At 41.3% G+C, this 23,407-nt stretch overlaps 1 protein-coding gene across 5 annotated transcripts in view; it reads left to right on the top strand.

The window, feature by feature from the left end:
* Positions 1-3,126: 3,126 nt before the first annotated feature.
* Fmo4 (flavin containing dimethylaniline monoxygenase 4) overlaps positions 3,127-23,407 on the top strand; it is a 50,427-nt gene continuing 30,146 nt past the window's right edge. For 3 of the 5 annotated variants that reach the window (XM_050158297.1, XM_050158302.1, XM_050158298.1), the window contains exons 1-2: positions 3,199-3,343; positions 4,769-4,906. Coding sequence is in view for 2 of the 5 variants with exons in the window: in XM_050158304.1 (XP_050014261.1) it covers positions 3,333-3,343; positions 4,773-4,906; positions 8,287-8,426; positions 8,977-9,165; positions 10,140-10,302; positions 12,563-12,705; positions 14,435-14,622; positions 16,721-17,070; positions 20,163-20,232; positions 20,928-21,363 (1,824 nt within the window). In the remaining 3 variants the exon portion in view is untranslated. Of the gene's footprint in view, positions 3,344-4,768; positions 4,907-8,275; positions 8,427-8,976; positions 9,166-10,139; positions 10,303-12,562; positions 12,706-14,434; positions 14,623-16,720; positions 17,071-20,162; positions 20,233-20,927; positions 21,644-23,407 lie in introns of those variants that run through there. The other 2 variants (XM_050158304.1, XM_050158300.1) reach the window with 2 other exon arrangements.

Here is a 23,407-nt window from a genome sequence, read left to right as displayed (position 1 = left end):
CCCTAACCATTTAGGAGGCTGAAGCCAGGGGCCAGAATGAGTAGCATAGTGAGACTATGTCTCTCAATAATATTTGAAAGGGCTAGTGATGTATCTTAGTGGCAGAGCCCCCATAGAGCATGTGTGAGGCTCTGGGTTCAATCTCCAGGATTACAAGAGCAAAAGAACTTTCCCGAAGTGGTGAAGGTCTGCCTGTCACAAAGGATCTCCACTCTTCTCCAGAAAAATCCCAATTCCTACTTCGAGAATATCAGATGCCCAGGATGTTATACAATCCCCACAATCTTTGGCCATCCACAAACAGTAACTGTGGTAATTTGAATAAAAATGTCAAGCAAGGCGGTAGTGGCGCATGAATTTAATCCCAACACTCAAGAGGCAGAGATCTGTGAGTTCCATGCCACCCTGGTCTACAGGGAGAGTTCCAGGATAGCCAGGGGTTTAGGGTTAGGGTTAGGAGCTGATGTAGAGGCCTGAAGGGGAGCTGCTTACTGGCTTGTTCCTTCTGACTTGTTCAACCTACCTTCTTATAAAACCCAGGACCACCAGCCCAGGGATGGCACCACCCACCGTGGGCTGGACCCTCCCCCATTGATCACTAATTGAAAAAAATGCCTTACACCTGGATCTCTTAAAGGCATCTCCTCAACTGAGGCTCCTCCCTTGCTGATGGCTCTAGTTTGTGTTAAGTTGACACACAAACCATCTAGCACAGAAGCGATCCACGCCTTCTCCTCAACTCCAGGGAGTCTGCAGTTGTGTGTGCCTGCTTGTTTTCCCACTCCATGTTAAACGTAATTCTGAGATACTCTTTCTAGAGAGAAGGAAAGGCAAGAGGTGGCGAGGCAGAGGATGGACAAGTAGCTATTCTTGTGCTTACTGATTTGTTTAATACATAATCCTTTGATGTGGGGTTTTTTTTCTCTTTTCTCCTTTTACTTTTCATTGGGTTTTAGGAGGCAGAGTCTTGTTTTGTAGCTGTGTCTGGCTTGGTACTAGCGATGTAATCAAAACTGGTCTCAAATGAACTACAGTCCTTTAACTTCAGACAATGTGTACAGGGACAAGGGTTCTGGGTCCTCCCCCCCTTTAGGCGAATACCGCATCTCAGAGTGGTTTTGTAATTTTCTTTGGGTCCAAAGATTAGTCACTATTAAAGTTTAAACTTTGTGTGCTACTTCTGAGGTCTATTCCCCTTTCACCTTAGCTCACTCTAAACTGAGAGACTCCCAAATAAATAAACTCAGTTGAAAAGGAAGAACTACAGATTTGGAAAAACATAATGAGCCAGGAGTCAACCTCCTCTGGACCTGCCCCCGCCGCCGCCCAGGGCTCACAGAAGACTGAGCAACAGTGAGTTTGGAACAAGAAGGCCTGAGAAATCCCTCACGGAAACCCCTGGAGTCCAGGAGGTCTGAGGACTCAGAACCTCTCCTTGCTCCACTCACTCAGTAAGCCCATTTTGTGTCTGTTCTTGGAGCTTCTGCCCACATTGTGAGGCAAGATGCAAAGTCACAGGGACAGAGTCCCCAAGCCCACCTAATGGTGCAACAGCAAGCATGAGCAGAGGGTAAAGGAGAGCCTCGGTGACAGGGTCACAGGACACCTGAGCTCAGCAGCACATCCACCGTGGATCCCGAGCCACACCTGCAGCTGGAGGCACACTTTGCCTCTCAGGTCCATACAGATATCAGAATGAGGAATGCACACACTAGGTTCCTCTTGCTGGGCCCATGGGCATAATACACGCATGATCCCCTGGTTTCACAAGGCAAATCACCCAGTGATAAGTGGTGCTTGCTCACAGAAACCACAGAGGGGTTTACAGCTAGATCCTGCTAATAAAACGCCACAGGTGGGGGCAGGTAATTATAATCTCAGCTCTGAAGACGTTCACACACGAAAATAGCAAATTTGAAAGGTTAAAAAAGACAGAGCACATAGAGAAACCCTGTCTCAAACATGAGAAAGAAATGAGTCTAGAGCCTTGAGATACTGGGCTGTTGCTCCCAAAGGACAGCATTTAGTTAAACTGAGCAGACCACTGGGCTTCCCAGTCGGGTCTTATCTGTCCACCTTTATTCACGTTGCCTTCCTGACTCCTTCAGTTGTTTGCATATCTGACTTCTGGTGCAGAAAATGATCAATGAGCCATGGCGGAGAACATCCTTCGACGACAAACCTTGATAGAACACAATCACTCTGGTGACTTCCAACCACTAAGAGGAAGAACAAGCCCTATTCCTTGGTGTTACTACCACTGCTCCTTCGTCACTTGCTCTTCCTGAGACCAGCTGAATGCCTAGAAAGTATTTCATGTCCTCAGTTTTTACCAGCCCCCTCTGCTGATCCAATCTGAGGTACACACCCACTCAGGAACCTTGAAAGTCAAAACCACAAACCTTGAGTTAGAAAACAGAAAGCATCAGGCAGCAGTGGTGCTTGCCTTTAATCCCTGCACTCTGGAGGGAGAGGCAGGCAGATCTCTGTGAGTTTGAGGCCAGCCTGGTCTACAGAGTGAGTTGAAGGATAGCGAGGGCTGTTACACAGAAAAGCCCTATCTCATAAAAGAAAGAAAGGAAGGAACGGAGAGAAAGAAAGAGCACCAAGCATAAAAGAATGTGGTGGCCTGGATTATTTTATTCTTTTATTCTGTTTCTTTCCTTTTATTTTCATAGCTCCTATGCTGGTTTAAGAGGAGAACCAAATAGCCACTGGTAGGTTTCCCAAGCTCCAGTCAATGAACCCATACCGTCCATATATGGGCAGTAGTACTGAGTGTTCTTAGTTATCAAACTAAAAATGAAGCCATTGTGCTGGGAGGAGAAGGAAGTTGGCAGGAAGTAGTGAGTGGATAGGGTCATATTTCATTGGAAACATATGAAAATTCTCCAAAAATAAAAATATATAATTAAGACAGAGAATAAAGGCAGGGTGTTGCTGGAAAGGATGAGAGTTTGGAACCCTCCAAAGGCAGCAATGATAACAACACGGCCTTTGGTGCCTTGGAATTTTACCTCTTGTCCTGAGGAGGGTGTGGGAAAGGGGCGGGACTCCGTTCTTTCCAATCTGAAATTTGCACTCTTACCTGTCACTCAGACCTCCACAGAGATTGTGGAAGTGTAAAGTTTCTCTTAACACAACTCCCTGTTGTCAACTGCATGGTAGAAGATGCAACTGGCTTTTGTGTTGAAGTGAGAAGGGTTTGATCAAAGTCAGCACTCTTTTCTCTTCTTAAAACAAGGCTCCAAGACAGAAGTTCTTCCTTGTGTCATAAAACAAACACCACCTTTGACTTCCCAATTTTGGCTTTAAATCCTAGAATCTGCTCTATGCTTGCAAGGTAAGTATGCTGGGTTGTTTTGTTTTCAAGAGGAACTTTTTCCAAAAACTGTTTGTGCAGATGCTGAAGGGAGAGTGTGTTTTTGCAGGAGTGTGTTTGCTCCTGGAGGCTGTTGACTGAGGATAGCACAATAGAGTTGAAAAGACAGAAAGTAGAGCAAAGTTGGAGGAGGCTGTCCAACAGGAAGGCCCGTGTCAGTCACAGCCATGGGTCCTTCAGTGATCCCAGTCCATTCATTGTGATTTCAGGATGATACAGCAGTGAACGACCCTTGGACACCCAAATAGGAAAAACCCAGGCTAGCACAGTAACAGTAAATTGGCTCAGCTCATCATCAAATGGCGATTCCCTAGAAGCCCTAGTCGATTCTGCCATCTGCTGTCACATATGTTTTTCCACATCTCAGAACTGTTTGCTGGTCAGGCAGGTATGAGGTGGGGTTTTGCTGTTGTACAAAGGTCCAAGTTCAGAAACTCAGGTCTCCCAGCCAGAGAGTAATACAAGTATTTCTCATGTTTTAGCGTTTTTAGAATTGACAGAGATGGCACATTTTCTTTGCCCATCAAGATAGAATTCATAACTGATTGTTGGCTCTGGATTTTCCTTGTCTGTTTGTTGGGTTTTTGCTTTGTTTGAGGGTTGTGTTGCTTCTTTCTTTCTTTCTTTCTTTCTTTCTTTCTTCCTTTCTTTCTTACTTACTTACTTACTTACTTCTTTCCTCTCTTTTTTCTTTATTTCCTTCCTTCCTTTCTTGTGGATTTGTTTTTATTTTATGAGTAATTTTGTCTCAGACATGATACTTCTAAACTTGATAGAAAGAGAAAACTACTTTAACTGTACCTTTTCAAGAATTTTGGCCAAGGTTACCTACCTGCTTAAAGGCAGAAACCGAAGCAGAACTCAGATCTCTCCATCTCCATCTTCCTTATGACCTTCCCTTACTGATACAAATACATTTTCAAATGGCTACCCCTATCAGAAGATCATGGTACTCAAATACTACTATTGAAGTGTACAGATGTGTCTCTATGATCAGCTAATAATCAGCACTAGAAAGACTGGTTCTGTGGTCCAGTTTTATCCCATGGTCCACTCCAGACTGGGCAAAAGACATTGTGTCAGGATTTTTACCAGGGCCAGCTGCTCAATAGGACCTACCACATGTGCCGTCTGTATGTCTGCCTCTCTCCTTCATGCCACAGCCTGGTTCGCTGCTTATATTTTCTCTAAGACTTTATTTTTCAGATCTAATTTCTGAGGCTTTCTCACTTGGATTTCCACTCTTAGCTCAGTCCCTTCAGTCCCTGCACTGAAATGTCACCAGGGCACAGAGGTGGCCAGATTCCTTTGCTGTAGTCTAATCTACTGGCATACTTTCTACTTCACCAATTTAATCAACAACCACTTCTCCTGTGTCTTTGAAAGACAGAGCAGAGCAGAGATCTGACCACTTCAGACCTTCACTTAGTGGCCGAGCAGTTCAAGTGTTCTTCTTGGTGAAGGCCGTTTTGTTCCTGGTGGGGAGCAATACTGGTGTTCTTCTCAACTCAAGAGAATCCATAGGTATGTTTGCCATGTTTGCATATTTCCAGAAGCTACCTCTCCGAGGGAGAAAGAAAGCAAGGAATGAGCAGCAAGTAAATATTTTGTGATGGATCCTTTTATGTAAATAATATGATATTGTTTACACAGTCCATTAGCATAGGTATTTTTCTTATTTTAACAGCAGTCCATCTGAGAGTGTTTTGGTTGTTGTTGTTGTTTTCAGAGGTGAGTCCAATAACTTTCCAGCAGCTGCTATTGTCACTGTTTTATGAACAATGTGACCAAGGCAACTCTTTTTTTTGTTTGTTTGTTTGTTTTTAATTTAGTTTTTCAAGACAGAATATTTCTGTGTAGCTCTGGCTGTCCTGGAACTTACTCTGTAGACTGGCTGGCCTCAAACTCACAGAGATCTGCCAAACTCTGTTTCCCTGTGTGCTGGAATTAAAGGCATGTACCACCACCACCCGGCCAAGGAAACTCTTATAGGAGAAAGCATTTAATTGAGGGCTTGCTTACACTTTCAGAGTTTTAGTCCATTATTATCATGGCAGAAAGCATGGCAGCATACAGGCAGTGGATGAGAACTACACCCTGATCCTAAAGCAGAGAGAGAGACACTCTGGGCTTGGCATGGGCTTTTGAAACCTCAAAGCCCACCCCAGTGGCATGCTTCCTCTAACAATGCCACTGTTCCTAATCCTTCTAATCTTTTCAAATAGTGCCACTCTCTGGTGACTGAACATTCATTTAATTGGGCCTATGGTTCCATTCTTTGCAGTAATGAGGAGTGGCAGCAGGCTGAGCCGGCCTGTTTTTCATACTGCCCTGCTCCCGGCTGCCCAGCTAGCTTATCCCCGAAATAATTACACAGAAACTGTATTCATTTAAACACTGCCTGGCCCACTATCTCTAGCCTCTTATTGGCTAAGTCTCACTTCTTGATTAACCCATTTCTATTAATGTGTATTGCCACATGACTGTGGCTTACTGGCATGAGTCTAAAGAGCATCCATCCTGGAGAGGAGAGCTATGGCATCTGTCACACTGCCTTCTTCCTCCCAGCATTCTGTTCTGTCTATTCCACCCAACCAATTCTCTGCCCTATTAAAAGGCCAAGGCAATCTCTTTATTTAACCAATGAAAGTAACACATAGACAGAGGACCCTCCTACACCATTTCCCCTTTTTCTGTTTAAAAAAGAAAGGCTTTAACTATAACATGGTAAAATTACATATAGCAAAACAGTTATAAAGCAAGAATTACAGTTACAATATTTCTATTTATTTTATCTTTTGTCATAACAAAGGAAAACTGTAACTATAACTAACCATTCTTCAACTCCATCAAAGACTCTAGAAGGATATAATACTACCTAAGTAAATGAGAAATAAGCAACTTCCAAAACTCTGGAAAAGAGAGAGACATCTCGCTGCCTGGACTGTCACTTAAAGATCTTTTGTATGGTTGGGGCATCCCTCTTCGGCTTATAGGCCCATAGTATCCAGCAGACTTTTCCATGAAACAGGAAATTTCAAAGACCTTTCAGTCACATTCTTTTGTATCTTGTAGACTCTTTCATGAATCAAGAACCCCGAAGAATCATCTCACCTTTAGGCAAGTTCAGCAGTCCTCTCCCTACAGATTCTTTATGTCCAGTTTATGCAACAGTCCAGGCAAGAGCAGTTTCTTGCCCAAATGGCTATCAAATTCCATAAGGAATCTCTTTGATGCCCATCTTCCTCAGGAAGTAGCTTGGTGCTGCCAGGAGCAGATGTGTCTCACTGTGATGAAAAGCCCTAAGTTATTAAAACATTAAAAACCATATTCTGTAGTCTCTGAAAGATATGAAGAATGCCTATCTAACTGAAATATATCTCTATATATCTAGAAAATCTAACTAACATGACTACAAGCTTGACTATTATTGATTTTCCATTAACAACCTATATTTCCTAATTATACATTACATTTTTAAATGAACTACACAATCAGAATACTTTAATCAAGATCAGAAAATCATAGATATATAACAAAATTGACCTTAAATTTATATCAACAAAGCAAAATTTATACCAGTGTAAATTATTCATATCTATATCATATCCCCCTTTAAATGTAAAAGAACATTTATGAAGAATATTTGGGAATATGGGCACAGTTATTTCTCTACAAACTGCTTCATGCTGAATGGGGGTGCTGTTATTCAGGTCTTTCATGGTATAACCTGTCTGGTAGGTTCATCTTAGTCAGCAGTTGAGTGAAGCAATTTTTTGAGGATATTTATGACAACCTTTCAGGAAGGCAGGGTCATTGAAACCATATTATTAGTCTGGAAACAATCCACCGGTTCTCATTTTCTGTAAAAACAAAAGAAGAAGCTCGTTTCCAAAGCATCATATCCTTAAACCCAAATTCTGCAGTCATAATACCCTTATGATATCCATTCTGGTTTAGCTTGGCAGCCCATATAATGAAATGTCTCTCTGTATTTAGCTCCTTCACAGTCAAAAATTTTAAAGAAAACAGAATAATACAGAGAATCCAGGCTCTCTGAATTTTCCATGTTTATGTGGCTTATTTTCTTTATTTCTATGACTATCTGTACTCTGTCTCTTTAAGGACTTTCCTGCTTTTTTTTAAGCATTAACTTTCTATACTCTTTTTCTTAACTCTTCCAAGCCTACGTACTTTATATAACATAATGACCCATTTAGAGGTCTTTTATGTCTAAAACTGACCTATTATCAATCTGTAATTCTTTACTGTCCAGGAACACTTTAGCTTCGTGGTTTTAAAATGTTAAGCTCTTAAGGATCTAAGCTGTGACAAGCAAATACAGGTACTGCCTGCTTGCCCCACCTATTCCAACATGGCAGACCCGCTTGTGCCTCTGAGCCCTATGCATTGCACCACTAGCATGGTGGAGATGCTTGTGCCTCTGAGCCATGGAACGCAATGCCCATTAATAAAATACTGAGAGGTTATAGGAGTCCCACTGGGTAAAATGTACTAACTAAACAAATTAATAAAAACAAAAGCTGGATTTAATTGAGCACTTGCTAATAACACGTGGACTTCTGAACGTTTCCAATAAATACCAGTCATTTAACCTTCACAAAAACTCTAGTGATTTCCATTATCACCACTATTCTCTTGATGAGAAAAGCAAGGTGCACAGAAGAGTGACAGCTAGTCCAAGGTCACACAACTAAATACAGGTAAGACCACTTTTTAAATCAAATGGCCCAATTCCAGAACCTGCAATGTTTAATCAAACTATGATTCCACTTTCACCCCCAGAGTAAATAGGAATATTTCTAACACTACATAGGTTGAGTCCTCTGTCAAGTGTTCTCTTCTGACTCTACCATACAAAACTTTACTTGACCTTCACACAGAACATACCATGGTCAAGAAAGTCGCAGTGATCGGAGCTGGCGTGAGTGGCCTGTCCTCTATCAAGTGTTGCCTAGACGAAGACCTGGAACCCACCTGCTTTGAGAAAAGTGATGACTTCGGGGGACTGTGGAAGTTTGCTGTGCGTAGTTCCCATCCTCCTAGCCCACTAATCATGATCCAGTCACATGCAGCTTCTGCTCACTTGGTGATCAAAACAGGAGGAGCTCACTGAATCATGCTAAATATGTGTGTGGTTCCATGATAAACCCTGTGTGGGATGTTGTCTAAGATGTAAGGAACCTTAGAAATTGGCAAGGCATAGTCAAGGACCTAGAAAAAGAGTGGAATCTGATATCATTATAATATCATCATAGTTTGTGATGGTTTCTGGACTTGTACATTCTAAAGGTTACAGAGTGCCACATCCTGCAAGCTGGACAGTCTTGGTGAAGGAGAGGATTCCACACGTGTGAGGATGAAGTTGGAGTAAAGTAGTAGTGCCCCAACTCCTAGACACTGTTCAGATCTTATGGAGGGATCATTCATTCACAATGTATTTATCATGTCGCTCTGCCTGGATACAATGGTGCACAAAACAAAGGACCCCACCACCCTTCACATAGTTGAGAAAAAGAACAGACACAGTAAAGAGGTTCTTGAAATGCATGCTAAGTATACCTCCACTACAGGAAACTTCCAAGGATGGAATGACCAGAGTTTACAGGTCACTTGTGACAAATGTCTGCAAGGAAATGTCATCTTACAGTGACTTCCCATACCAAGAGGATTACCCCAATTTCATGGAGCACAAGAAATTCTGGGAGTATCTCAGGGAATTTGCCGAGCACTTTGACCTCCTGAAATATATCCAGTTTAAGGTAAGATGGCTTGGGTTATAGAAAGTTCATGAATGGAAGCTGCCCTAGTTAGTAATCTAATGGAAATAAGACAACCAAATAAACTTTTCTCTTATTTTCTCTTGATAGGAATTAGATAGGTAATTTCCTCTCTATTCCTTACTGAGAACATTAAAATCCTGAATTTCCTGATTCCTCCTCTAAATGTCAAACGCTCTCTATCTTAGGGTTTCTATTGCTGTGACGAGATACCATGACCATGGCAACTCTTTCAAAGGAAAACATTCCATTGGGACTAGCTTACAGTTTCAGAGGATTTGTCCATTATCATCACAGTGGACCATGGGGGGACATGGTGGCGTGCAGGCAGACATGGTGATGGACATGGGGATGAGAGGTCTACATTTTGATCCAAGACCTCAGGAGACTATGTGCCATACTGAGCAGAGCCTGAGCATAAAAGTCCACCTCCACAATGACACACTTCCTCCAACAAAGCCCCACCTACTCCACCAAGACCACACCTCCTAATAGTGCCACTCCCTATGGGCCAAGCATTCAAACACAAGTCTGTGGGCCATTCCTTTTCAAGATACCGAAGTCGCATTTAGGATACAACTTAGAATGTTTTCCTGAGGATAAAATAATGATTCTATTTCAGAAACCCAATGGGAAGAAGTGACTACAACCCTCAACACAGAAAGTATGGTGGAGGAGAGATTGTTTTCCTGGCTTTCCCCAACACATCAGCAATTATGACTCATTTCCTTCTCTCCAATAAAAAGTCCTGGTTTATCCTTTCAATGTCTAAGTTGTAATCCACTTAGGAGCAGCACCATTGAGAGCCTACACAGTACTTAATTTATCTAAGAATGAGATAACTGATACTTACAAACCTTGTTTATATCATAAGTTACTCTACTTAAAATAGTAGATGAATAGTTATACCAGTCACAGTGTGAAAGTCAAAGGCAGTGTTTGTCTTTTGCTTATAGAGTACTGTGCGCAGTGTAACACAACGCCCAGACTTCTCCGAAACCGGCCAGTGGGATGTTGTCACAGAGACAGATGGCAAACAGCACAGAGCTGTATTTGATGCTGTAATGGTTTGTTCTGGGCATTTTGTGAGCCCCCGTTTACCTCTGGAATCCTTCCCTGGTAAGTCAGTTCTACCTGAGACCATCAATACTCATTTGGGTTCTTTTAGAGGAAAAATGGCTTGCTCATAATTGAAAATACTTCAGCAGGCTTATAGACAATGTCATATTTATTTATATTTACTTAAAATTACAGGCACAAAAATATTTTGAGAGGGAAAAAGTCCTACTTTGTGTATAGTTTCACTATTTATGTACTAATATAAACACTGTGATTGAAGCCTTATCATACACTTCAATACAGCGATCAACTAAAACATAAAATATCAGATATATCATTTTTTTAAGATTTATTTATTTATTATGTATACAACATTCCTTCCATGTATGCTTCCCAGAAGAGGGCAGTAGATCTCATTATAGATGGCTGTGAGCCACCATGTGGTTGCTGGGAATTGAACTCAGGACCTCCGGAAGAGTAGTCAAGTGCTCTTAACCTCTGAGACATCTCTCCAGCCCCATATCTATCATTTTTAAGAAGCTTTTATTTGGGGAGGTCATTTGAATCACGACTGGTCTATGATTCAAAAACTTGAACTAAGAGAATGCAGAAGTTGGAAAGGTATTTTTTTTAAGGAAACAAACCAGAAATCATATATTTAAATGAATAAATTCGCTCTCTAAAATTGCCTATAACACCTGTGTGATCAGGATGTTTTGAAATCTCTTTTGAAAGCAGTTGGGCACTTTCTTTGTAACATTTTTATAATTAGTAAACCTTCGTCTTTGAGGTGCTAATCAGTTATCTAGAAAGCTGACAGCTACTCAAATTCAGATGTGATAAATAAAAGTTAGGGAAGTGAGGATTACTAAAATGTAATAACACTGCTCCTAGTCTGTGTTTTCTTATTGACCCTGGAAGAGATTAGTAAGTAAAGTTTTCTTTTCTTCTGTTGGTTTTATATGTGTTTGTGATCACAGTATTTGTAGTGTGGCGTACACACGTGTGTACAGGTGCCTGTGTGCAGATGCACAAAGGTGAAAGGAAGATGTTGGGTCTTCTGCTCTATAACTTGCCACCTTATTCCTTTGAGATAGCATCTCTTGCTGGCCCTTCTGCTAGGCTGATAACCAGCAAACCCCAGAAAGCATCCTGCCTTCACCTCCAACAGCACATGGGTTCCAGGCATGAGTGAAGCTACATCTATCTTTCTACACGGATGCTAAGATCCAAACTCAGGTCATCATGGCTACATAACAAGCACTGTTACTCAGTGAGCCATCTCTTGGAAATATTATTTAAAAAATTAAGAAATAATGAATAAATTTTATTAACAAATAAATGGGATATTTTATTAAAAAATATGTATAGGAATCGAGTGAGAATTCAACCCATAATTTCTCAAGTAGCAATATTCTAAATGCTTTCTGGGTTTGAACTCAGGGTTTGACCTCAGATGGACATCAGGTTTGATGGCTTATCTCCTAAATCACTGCAGCCTCCAATGACTCCTCATCAATGTTTTTGTATGTTTCCTCTTTGAATAAATTTATTCCAGGCTATTTTGTTGTAGCTATTATAGATGGAATTATTTTATTTTTTCTATATCAGATCAGTTCCCATTGATATACAACAATAATATTGATTTTTGTATGTTGGTCTAGTATTCTACAGTTTTGCTTAATTAATGAGTCTTAAGGGAGTTTGAGGGGAATCTATGGCATTTTCTGTATATAAAGCATCTTCTGTTACAACAACAAAAACATCCTTCTTTCCAAACTGAATGCTCCTCTTCCTTCTCCTCTTTTATTGCTCTAGCTAGGAATTCCAGTAGCACACTGAAAAACAGTAATCACAGGCACCTGTGCTCTGCCCCAGACATAAGGGATGCTTTCAACCTTGTCCCCATTTGATATGATATTAACCATGGACTTATTTTGCATGACCTTTATTATATTTGTGTATATTCACGGTATTCACACCACAGTGTCCAAAGAGCCAGGGGACAGTCTGTAAAAGTCTGTTCTCTTCTTCCACCATTTGGTTGCTGAAAATCAAACCCAGGTTGTGAGGCTTATCAACAAGCGCCTTTACCCATCCTAAGTCGTCTCTTCAGCAGTTATCACTATTTTTAAGAAGGCAGGTTGTAACAGATCTATACTTGGGTTCACCAAATTCCCAAAAGACTTGTTCTTCACATGTCTTCTTCCTGGAGTAGTGATACAAACAACGTGTGTCTGTCCGTAAGATTTCCCTATCATTGTGTACTGCAGAATTATAGCTGAAATATTTCAGGTAATTTCATCTTTCCTTGCCTCAGGGATCCATAAGTTTAAAGGACAGATCCTACACAGCCAAGAGTACAAGATTCCGGATGCCTTTCAGGACAAGCGCATCGTGGTGGTTGGTCTTGGGAACTCTGGAGCAGACATCGCAGTGGAGCTCAGTAGAAGAGCAGCCCAGGTACACTATTTCTAAATCAGTGTCTCTGCCCTTATCAGCATGAACAGTGGCTCAGATAAGTTATCAAGACCATAAACACCTTTCTGACTGGTAAATTATGCTGACATGAGGGAAATGAGGAAAATCCCAAAGCCACTCTTGGTCTGCCATGTCAGGAGACACACTTCACAGAAGCTGACTGTGTTCAAAGGACTGCAGAAAAACCAAGTGGATGAAATAGAATCTCACTCTGCAACCTCACCAAACCTTAATTAATTTCTGGCTTCAGAATCCCAAAGTCTGGGATTACAGGCAACCAACACCTATTCATCTTTATTTTACATGAACCTTCTGTAATTCTATCAAAACTCCATGTTAGAACCCAATGGTAAGGTTGTTTTTCAAATGTTTTTGTTTTAAGGTTTCTATTGCTGTGAAGAGACACCATGACCACAGCAACTCTTTTTTTAAAATGTTTTAAATCTATTTATTATATGTTTAATGCATACACAACCTAGAAATGTTGATTAAATTTTCTTTGTTATTCATTTTACATATCAACCACAGTTCCCCCTTTCACCCTTACTTCTACTCACCTTCCCACCACCACCCCCAATTCACCACACTGCCACTCCTTCCAAAGGGTAAGGCCTCCAATGGGCAGTTAACAAAGCCTGGTACATTAAGTTGTGACAGTACTAAGACCCTCCCCCCTACATCAAGGCTGAGCAAGGCATTCCACCATAACGAATGGGCTCCAAAAAGCCAGCTCATGAACCAGGGATATATCCTGGTCCTATTAGCAGGGACCCCTCAAACAGATCAAGCTACACAGCTGCCTCCCACATAAGGAGGCCTAGTTCAGCCCCATGCAGGCAGCACATTTGTAGTTCTAGTGTTCCTGAGTTCCCATGAGCTTGGCTTAGCTGTCTCTGTAGATTTCCCTATCATGATATTAACCCCCCCTTGCTCATATAATTCCTCCTTCCTTTCTTCTACTGGACTCCCAGAGCTTGGCCGGGTTCTAGAAATACTGAACAGCTCACAAGTTAGAGATCTAGTTCACATGCATGTATTATAGGAAAACTATTAGATCTCAAAGAATAAGTTTAAATTTAATTTGGTTACAATTGCTTTATTTAAACCTTTTAATTCTCTATTATTCATATGTTTAAAAAAAATTCCAGATCAGAGCCTGGAGAGCTAGCCCAGTCACATGAATAAACGCTTGCCATGAAAACATCAGGATCAAAGTTGCATCCTCAGGGACCCCATAAAAAGCCAGCCTGTGTGTACTTCTGGGGAAGCAGATTCCTGGGGCTCACTGGACAGACAGCCTCAGCTGATATTTGAGCCCCAGGTGCAAGTGAAAGGTCTTGACTTAAAACAAAAAAACAAGCAAGCAAACAGGTAGATGACTCCTGAGACATGGCACCAGAGGCTCACCTCTGGTCTCTGCACATAGGTACATACACACTCACACATATCTGTACTCATGTATACCACAAACACACATAGCCAGACAAGCATATGATACCTACAAATACTACAACTATTTTCATAATTCTATAAAAAAATATAATGAAGATACTATAAATCAAGTGATGTGTTTTAGGGTAATAATAGCAACAATAACATATGGTCATATGGTAACCTGTGTTAGAAAACCAGAATACAACTAGAAATGCATCAAGGAAAAAGTACTTCGAGGTGTTTGATATGTGTTTATCCTTCTTGTTCTTCTTCCCAGGTGTTTCTCAGCACTAGAAGTGGTGCCTGGGTTCTAAGCCGCTCTTCACGAGGTGGCTACCCTTACAATATGATGCTCACAAGAAGATGTAATAATTTTACTGCACGCATTCTGCCTTCATGTTTTACAAACTGGCGTACACAGAAGCGATTTAACCATGAGAATTATGGATTAAGCGTTGTAAAAGGGTACATATGTTTTTATTTCATGGGAGACCTTCGGTTCGTTTTCACCATTTTTACTCATATATGCAAAGTTCACATGTCAGTGGAGTTCCATACATGCATAGAGCATCTGCTATTCAAAGCCAACCTACTTTTTCTCATCCATCCTTCTTCTCCCTGATATCTTCCCCACCTCTAGTAGCCACTATTCTGATTTTTTCCACACATGGGAATGAAAGTGCAGCGAGTTACCTTTTTGATTTATGTACTCCATGTAACATACTCTTCAAATCTCTCACCTTTTCTGAGCTGGAAGAATTCACTTTTCTTTAGGCTGAAAAAAACTCATGTGTGTGGGGTGACACTTTTATTCATGCGTTTGTGGGTGATTATTGAGGCTGACTATACCTTAGCTATTGTGAATAACGCCACAGTTATAACAGACATGCAGGCATCTCTTTGGAATGATGATTTTTAATACTTTTGGATTTATACCAAGAAGTGAGATAGACAGATGCTATGTAGTCTTGGGTTTTTTGTTTGTTTGTTTGTTTGTTTGTTTTTTGGTTAATTTTTGTTATTGGTGGTGTTGGAACCTCTCTAGGCTCTTCTCCGTTTTGGAGGAAACAAAATCTACATTCCCACCAAGAGCACAAGTATTCCTCTTTTTCCATATTTTCACCCACATGTTTTCAGGGCACAATAGCCATTCTAGCTGCAGTGAGCAAGCACCTCATTGTCAGTCTCATTGGGATTTCTGATGGGGAGTTTTAAATCAGCATTCCTCATTCTGTATTATCCAGATCTTTACATACTTTATATATGTTCCAAAACTACACTGTCTTACACGGCACTGTCTTAGTTCCTCCTGCTATGAGTTTATTTCCTTGGGACACTGCCCATAAAGCTCCACAGCAGTTCTTGAAACAGGCGTATTCTCTGTTTAGTAACAATAACAGTAAAGTCACAATGTGAGAATAAAGGTAAGGATGAAAATTTCATTTCCAACTTGAAAGGAAATTTGATTTGGATTTGAGGCTTCTTGAAACTGCTGCCACCCAGAAATGTAGTGGGCGCAGCATCAGTGACCACAGACGGTTGACTCTCGCTGTGTGTGAGGATAAATGTCTGGTCTGACTGTGGTTAGAGGTGGGAATTCCTGAAATAATTCCTGAAAGCAGGAATTCCTGAATAATATTTCTTAATATACTACTCTGTAGAATTATATATTGGGAAGAAAAAGAGCTATGAATTCATGTGATTATATTAAATGTGAGTATAATATATGCCTAACTCAAATATTCTTCAGCAACATCTATTTTAAAGTATAAGGAAAGCAAACAGCCGATGACAGTGTGACCTCTGTCAATTTTATAAGACCATGTGTCTGATGTGATTACATAATGATGAAATGAGCCATCAGTGTAAATAGGTTAATAGCTTTTATTTTACACAAATAGTTTTCTACTGATTTCCTCTTGATCTAGTATAACTTCTGGAGGCCTGGGTGATATGGAACCCTAAGCAGAACATCAAATATTTAGTTGTATATTCTACATTTATACTTTAAGTGTTTCTGTGCTATGGGTATAGTGGTAAAACACTTGCCTGGCATGCGTGAGACCATTGCTCAATCTCCTAAATAGAAAATGAAAAAAAAATGGAAGAAGAAGAAACAAAAGCACTGCTCTAGAAGTGAATTCCAGTGGATCAGGTTAAAAGAAAGTGCTGGTTCACTGCCTGGGGGTAAAGTCCCCTGCTGTCAAACCTGAGAACCCGAGTCCAGTCCCAAGAACACACAGGAGAGAGAACCCAGTCACTGCAAATTCCCCCCCCCTCTGAGCACACACGCACATTAGGGTGTGTGTGTGTGTGTGTAATTTTTAAAAATGGAATGGCAAATCAAGTTAGGAAAGAGTCATTTTCCACATGCCTTCCACAAAGATCACAGAAACATCATGTTTTATAAACACAGTTATTGTTTATCAGATTGCCAACTTCAAATTAGACACTGGTCAACTCACTTCCTTGACTTGGCAGATAATTTAAAACTGACTGAAGAAATCATTTGCTAAGGTCCCCTGTAGGTAGCTATAGTGAATATGTTTCTCCTCATTCAAAGGAAAGAATCAAAATTTATCGTGAATGATGAGCTACCAAGCTGCATCCTCTGTGGGAAAGTCACCATGAAAACCAGCATCAAGGATTTTACAGAATCCTCTGTCATCTTTGAAGATGGGACAACAGAAGTCAACATTGATGTACTGATCTTCAGTACAGGATACGAATTTTCTTTTCCCTTTTTCGAAGAACATCTCAAAAGCCTTTGTACAAAAAACATGCTATACAAGCGAGTCTTTCCCCCAAATTTGGAGAGAACAACATTGGCCATTATTGGCTTGATCACCCTTACGGGGTCTGTCTTAGCTGGCACAGAGCTCCAGGCACGATGGGCTACAAGAGTATTCAAAGGTATGTTTGCTCTATTTAAACACACATGCATCAACTGAATCTTAAAGTGACTGCCCTACCATTTACCTGGTCAAACAGAAAAGAGCTAGAGTAATATAAAATACTAGAAGCTCATTAATGAGCAATTGATCATGTATGAGTGTGACATTATATGTGATGTGTTTATGTCATTGCATCTGACTGAAGGTAAGTTATGCTGATTCTGTGGATGGAATGAAATTACACAACAGAGCTGATCAAATGTTTTAGATTAACTGAAGTTTGAAGATCCCATTCTACTCTAGTTCAGTCTTGCCTTTTGGCACTACAAGCGAAATATTATATTGCTTCCAAAGAATGACATTGAAATAATACATCCTGTGATGAAATTCGAGGTCTCGAGAGAGTGGCTATCAGGTGGGATAGAGCAGAGATGCTGCCCCACACCGCAGCCTGTAGCCTAAGCTGCTCTCTCAGTCCCAAAGACCTCCAAGCAGAGATCAAAGATCCTTGGCTTCACCACAGAAAGAACTTCAGGACGATCCAATATGAAGCAGGCCTGGAGTTTATCAAACAAGGCTCTTGGGAACAAAGTAAGGTCACACATCTGGCTCTTCAGAAAAGTGACCTCACAGCAATAGTTAGTTATGCGGGAATTCTTGATTCTGATCTGGTGAAAGGCTTCAACCAGATCCCATGCCCACATCATTTTCCCTGTATGTCTATCTTGTCTCATAACTGTTCACACATGCTTCTAAAAATTTTGATCCTGGGCATTACTCCTTCTCTGTTATTGCTCGAAGAAGCTAAAGGTCATGGAGATGCAGCTTGTGGGGTCCAGTCCCAGATGGAAACTTATTAGCTTCGTAAAGATCTCTTGAGAGCTCAGGTCTTTCATCTATATAGTATTTTTTAAGGATTTTTAAAATTGGTACTCTTTACAAAGAATTACCAGAGTATTTGACCCACATTGAAAATTCACTAGGCAATAACTATAGCTCTTACTATTGGCATCTTACCACACCAGTTAAGTTGGCAAGCATTTTAAAGAACTCCAGCTGTGTTGTTTTTGAATATACAAAGCATTCACATTGGGACCAAAGAGATAACCTTAATAAACAAAAACAATCACCAGTAATCTCACAATGTAATTGCAATAGACACCAACTTGCATTGAAAACCCATAATTGGGGTTGAAGTATTAACTCAGAGGCTAAGAAAACTATATGTTCTTGCAATAAAAAAAAAATGCAGGTTCAGTTCCCAATACCTCTATGGCAAGCTTATGAGATCCTTATATTGCAGGAAAGTGATCACAAGCCTTCATTAAATAATCAAAAATTTGTATTTTTTTAAAAGACAATGAACGTGCTTTCACAGCACTATCCAAAAACTGTAAAACCACAGAAGACACTTTAGTACCTAGTGTTGTTGGTGCACAATGAGCTGTAAAATATTTATTCAAATGATACAGTTGGCAAGACACAACTGGATTGGTTCATACCACGTAAGTAATTGCGCAGTCCACCAGAGAGCTTTTAACAGGCAGCTCAGCAGACAGTCTTGTTCGTTTTTGACAAGACAACAAAACCCTGGCAGAAAATCCAGCACAGATATGCGTCAGACCTTACGCTGAGGATAACGCAACACACCTTAGGGTTGCCAGTCTTTACCAGGCAGGCAGGACTCGCCAGAATAGGATGAGGGACAGGGCAGATTACCAAGGTCACAAGTATCTGAGGTCAGTAAGGAAAGCTGGGGAGGGAGGGAATAGCTAAGGGTAAAGTTCCTTACATAAAGTAGGCTGGGCTAGAGTTCCAAAAAATTAAAGAGACAGGATGAGATTTTAGATGCTGGGAGCTGGACCACTTCAGAGAGAAAGGTCAGAGTCCCTGAGAATAGGCAAAAATTAAGATGAGCAGGGGCAGGGTTCAAGGTCTGCAACTGTCCTAAGAAGGAGGCTTATCACCTCTCTAGAAGTGATGACACCTGGGAGGATGGAGCCCATGAATAAGGCTGACTAATGTCTCGTGCTAGCTCTAATCAAATCCTCTGAAAGGTTATAATATAAGAGTTAAGAAAGGTCACATGTGCCTGGTGGTAGTGGCACAAGCCTTTAATCCCAGAACTAAGAAGGCAGAGTTAGGCAGATGTCAGAGTTTCAGACTGGTCTGGTCTCCAGAGTGAGTTCCAAAACAGCCAAAGCTACTCAGAGAAACCATGTTTCTAAAGCCAAAACAGAGAGACAGGGCACAAATGACAGAGAGGTCATATGAGTAAAGTTCTCATGAGTTCAACCTGTATACAATCACAAGGACCAGCCATAGGTGGCAGAAAAAGAAAAAAGAAAAAAAAAACTTTTTCCCCATAGAACATATAAAGGATTATTTAAACATTTAACTGAAGCAACAATGGATAATCTGAAGCAAGCTCACCCCTATCCGCTACACCTGGGAAGAGCATGAAAACACATTACAGAACAATTCCATGCCTTGAAGAAACCAAGGTCACGAGACTCTGGTCCTCTTGGAGTACTCTCACGAGCACTCTGCTTCCTACATACCCTAAATTCCTGAATCGCATTACAGCAGAGACAGTCCTCACAGCAGAACAGAGAAAGCACCTCTGAGGCTGAGCACTGGCTACACAGGAGACTTCCCAATAAGAAAACTACCTACTCTAACACATTTGACCTCGCAGGGTTATGAAAGTGGGGCTCTAAATGTGTCCCTTTAAACAACAAATGTCTTGAACACACGCACACACATACACAAGAAGCACACAGGAGTGTTACACAATAGAGTATATGTTGTGTTGAGAGGGAGAAGCAGGAACATGGCAGTAAATTTAAAAGAACTCCAGCAACTGCTGGAGCTGACGAGATATCTGGTGTAGGTGACACAGCTGAGCATTGGGCCCCCAAACACTCCTCTGAGAACCAGGCAATGAAGGTCCCGAGTTAACGGGATTTCGCATCCAGGATGTTCCCTGTGTAGTGTAGTTCCACACCAACCTTCAAGGCAGGAGCAGAGAGAGGCCAGAAATGAGAGGATGCAGAACTTAAGAAGAAGTAAAGCTAATGTCTTTCCTGTTGCTTCTGGTCTTGCTCGCAGGGCTCTGTAACATCCCTCCATCCCAGAAACTGATGGCCGAAGCCACGAAAAAGGAGCAGCTCATTAAAAGGTATGAAGAAGTGTAGAACTCGCTATGGGAAAACATTAGTAAGTTCTGTGCAAATACCCGTGGCTCGCGCCTCGGACCCTGTCTATCTGCCTCCCTTTCACAGGAAATCCAGTCTGTACGCATTTACTCCTCACCTCGCAAGATGTGTTTGTCTAATCTTCCACACTCGCTAAACTCGATGAGCACCAAAATTCAATCTCACTCCCAGATGGCCTCATCCTGGCCTGGAATTTAAAATATCTTCATAGAATTGTGCAGTCTGTAAATGAACTTTTTTGTGATGTTTTCTAGGCTGGACTTCAGCTCCTCAACACAAGTAATCCTCACCCCTCAGCCCCCACAGTAGCTGGGACTATTCCTTTCCTTGTCTGTATAAAATGCTTTCTGATCCTGTTCATTCATTGACAACATCTTGTTTGGACAGACATGACTTAAGTTTCATGTCATGCTCAAACTCCCCAAGCTGATTTTCTAAATGCTTTCCTTTCTACTTTTTATCAAAAATTAGCCCTCACCAATATACTTGCTAAATAAACAGCCCCTCGCTCATTCTTATCAACAAAGAAAAGTGTTTCCAAAATAAAGGTTGACATAATATAGCAGTAACAAAATGGTAGAGTGAGGAGTAAATCTTGTAACTCAGCAAATGTAGAACAGGTCGTGGTTGATGATTATTACTCATGTTTTGCCCATAGGGGTGTGATTAAAGATCCTAGAGAAGACGTACTTGACTTCATTTCCTACATGGATGAGATCGCTCAGTGCATAGGCTCAAAACCCAACATCCCACTTCTGTTCCTCACGGATCCAAGACTAGCCTGGGAAGTTTATTTTGGACCATGTTCCCCTTACCAATACCGCCTAATGGGCCCTGGGAAATGGGATGGAGCCAGAAATGTCATCATGACCCAGTGGGACAGGACCATAAAACCACTGAAAACTCGAACTCTTCCTAAGTCCCCTGAAACTGCCACTCTGTCACGTTCCTTAAAGGTTTGGGTGGTACCTCTCCTACTTGCCTCTCTTATACTTTTCTATAAATCTTCACTTTTTCCTAAATTGCTTCAAGACAAACTGCAAGGAAGAGTTTTCCCTAGCCGTATACTATGGTACATCAACCAGAATCCATGAGTTGGTCCCCACTGTGACATTGGAGGAAGTATCTGGGGCACGCACAAAACAGACTGGTCAAAACAGACCGCTCAAATACCGGGTCAGTTATGAAAACTGACACAACCTATGAAAGGTTGTGTCATCACAGAGCAAGGCTGCCTCTTGTTTTATCACATTTCTGTGCATTTATTTGCCCTTCAACCTTCTACCATGTAAGGACACAGTACAAATGTCTCACCAGAAGCTGCCACTATGACCTTGAAACCTGTGACCTCACAAATCATGAGAAAATAAAATTCTTCTACCCATTTCATGTATTGTGTTGTGGTAATGAGAAGTGACCTGAGATACCTACTTCCTGGTTGTTGAAGTTTGATATCAATGGTTGTGAGGGCTGCATCAAGTCATGACAGTTCCACCTCAAGCATCTGTGTATGCCTCCTGTCTTTCCAATCATATCTTCCAAGATCATTTCCGAGCGTCTCTTACTAAAATTTTAGGACTTTCTATTTGGTCTCAGTACTTTCATTCACGTGAATAAAATGCAGAGTCTGCTCCTTTTCCTAAAGTTGTTCTAAACAAACCTATGATTACTATTTCTAACAAAGTCCTGCTAGAAACAAGATGGAACTCAAATTGACTTCTTCGGGAGTTCTTGTGTTTATTTTTACTATGGTGGATATGTGTGTGTACATAGAATGGAAGCGGCATATGTGTGCCATGGCACATGTGATGTAGACAATGGAAAGCTTGGTACACTGGGTCACCTCCTACATTTTCGTGGGTTCAAGAGATGAAATGTAGTATACCAGGCTTTCAATGTAAGTGCCTTGACCTGCTGAGCTGTCTCTCCAGCCTCTGAAGTTTTAATATAGAGATCAAGCTAAAAGATGTGGGCAGTGGAGGGAAATTGTGATGCAATACCTACCCCCGAGACTGGCAACAATGAGTTAACTTCCTGGAACCCAAAGAAGTAGAGGAAGAAACCAATTACTAAAATGAAAAAATGCGTCCATGGAAAGAGGCATCTAAAACTTGCAGTAAGTACCCTTTAGACAGGTGATAAGGTCAAAACATGATGACCCCCCAAAAAATCAAAACCCGAGGGAATAAAGTCTATTTCTCTAATCAATCCCTTGGCAATATTCCCCAGTGGCTGAATCCAACCAAAATCCAGAGGGCATGTCCCCCCACTGATATTGTTTAACAGTCTCATATGCTTATCTTGCTGTACGTGAAGTTTTCAGAAATTCCCAGACACAGAGGATCACCTGTAGGGTCAAAAAGCCAACTGGAGCAGGAAACCAACCAATCCCTGACTCTAAACCCAGAGCCAGTGAAAGAAACACACCCTGGATCTGAGACCTGAGCCAGGGAAAGAAACACCATTAGCCCTGAACCCAGACCCAAAGAAACATGCCCTGACTCTGAAACCATTACCAAAGAAACACACTTTGTCCCGAGAATCAGAGCCAGTGAAAGAAATATGCCCTGGTCCTAAGATGAGAGCCAAAGGCTAAAAAAGGGACCAGTGAAAGAAACACCGTTTGACTGTGAAATCAGAGCCTTCTCTGCCCTTGACCAACCAAACTAACCAATCACTATGCACAGAAAACTAATCAATCCATCTTCATCCTGAGAAGAGAGAGGGGAAAACTCTTCCCCTCTGAAGCTCTATATAAGCCTCTCTGCCTGTTCCGTTGAGGGCTGTCTTTTACTCCCCACCCCTGGTAGAGGCAGGCACTCTTCTGGATTCCTCCCTCCCATCAGGAGGATACCTGCTCACCATCAGGTATCAAACAAGGCTGTGCAGAGCAGAACAGAAGAACCTTGCTGAGACTCTCTTAGGAGGGCTAAGCAAAGCTGAGTAGAAAAAGTAACAACTTTTCCCTGGAGCTGGAGGAGATTTCTACTTTCTGCAGGGGCTTTCTCTTTAGCAGAGTGTTAGCAACAGAATTAACAACTTAGGCAGGAGAAGAAGAAGAAGAAGAAGAAGAAGAAGAAGAAGAAGAAGAAGAAGAAGAAGAAGAAGAAGAAGAAGAAGAAGAAGAAGAAGAAGAAG

The sequence above is a fragment of the Alexandromys fortis genome, unplaced genomic scaffold, assembly GCF_014885135.2.
Source record: "Alexandromys fortis isolate MF-2015 unplaced genomic scaffold, M_Fortis_MF-2015_v1.1 scaffold_97, whole genome shotgun sequence".
Classification (NCBI taxonomy): domain Eukaryota; kingdom Metazoa; phylum Chordata; class Mammalia; order Rodentia; family Cricetidae; genus Alexandromys; species Alexandromys fortis.
This window is presented reverse-complemented; position numbering and strand designations above follow the sequence as displayed.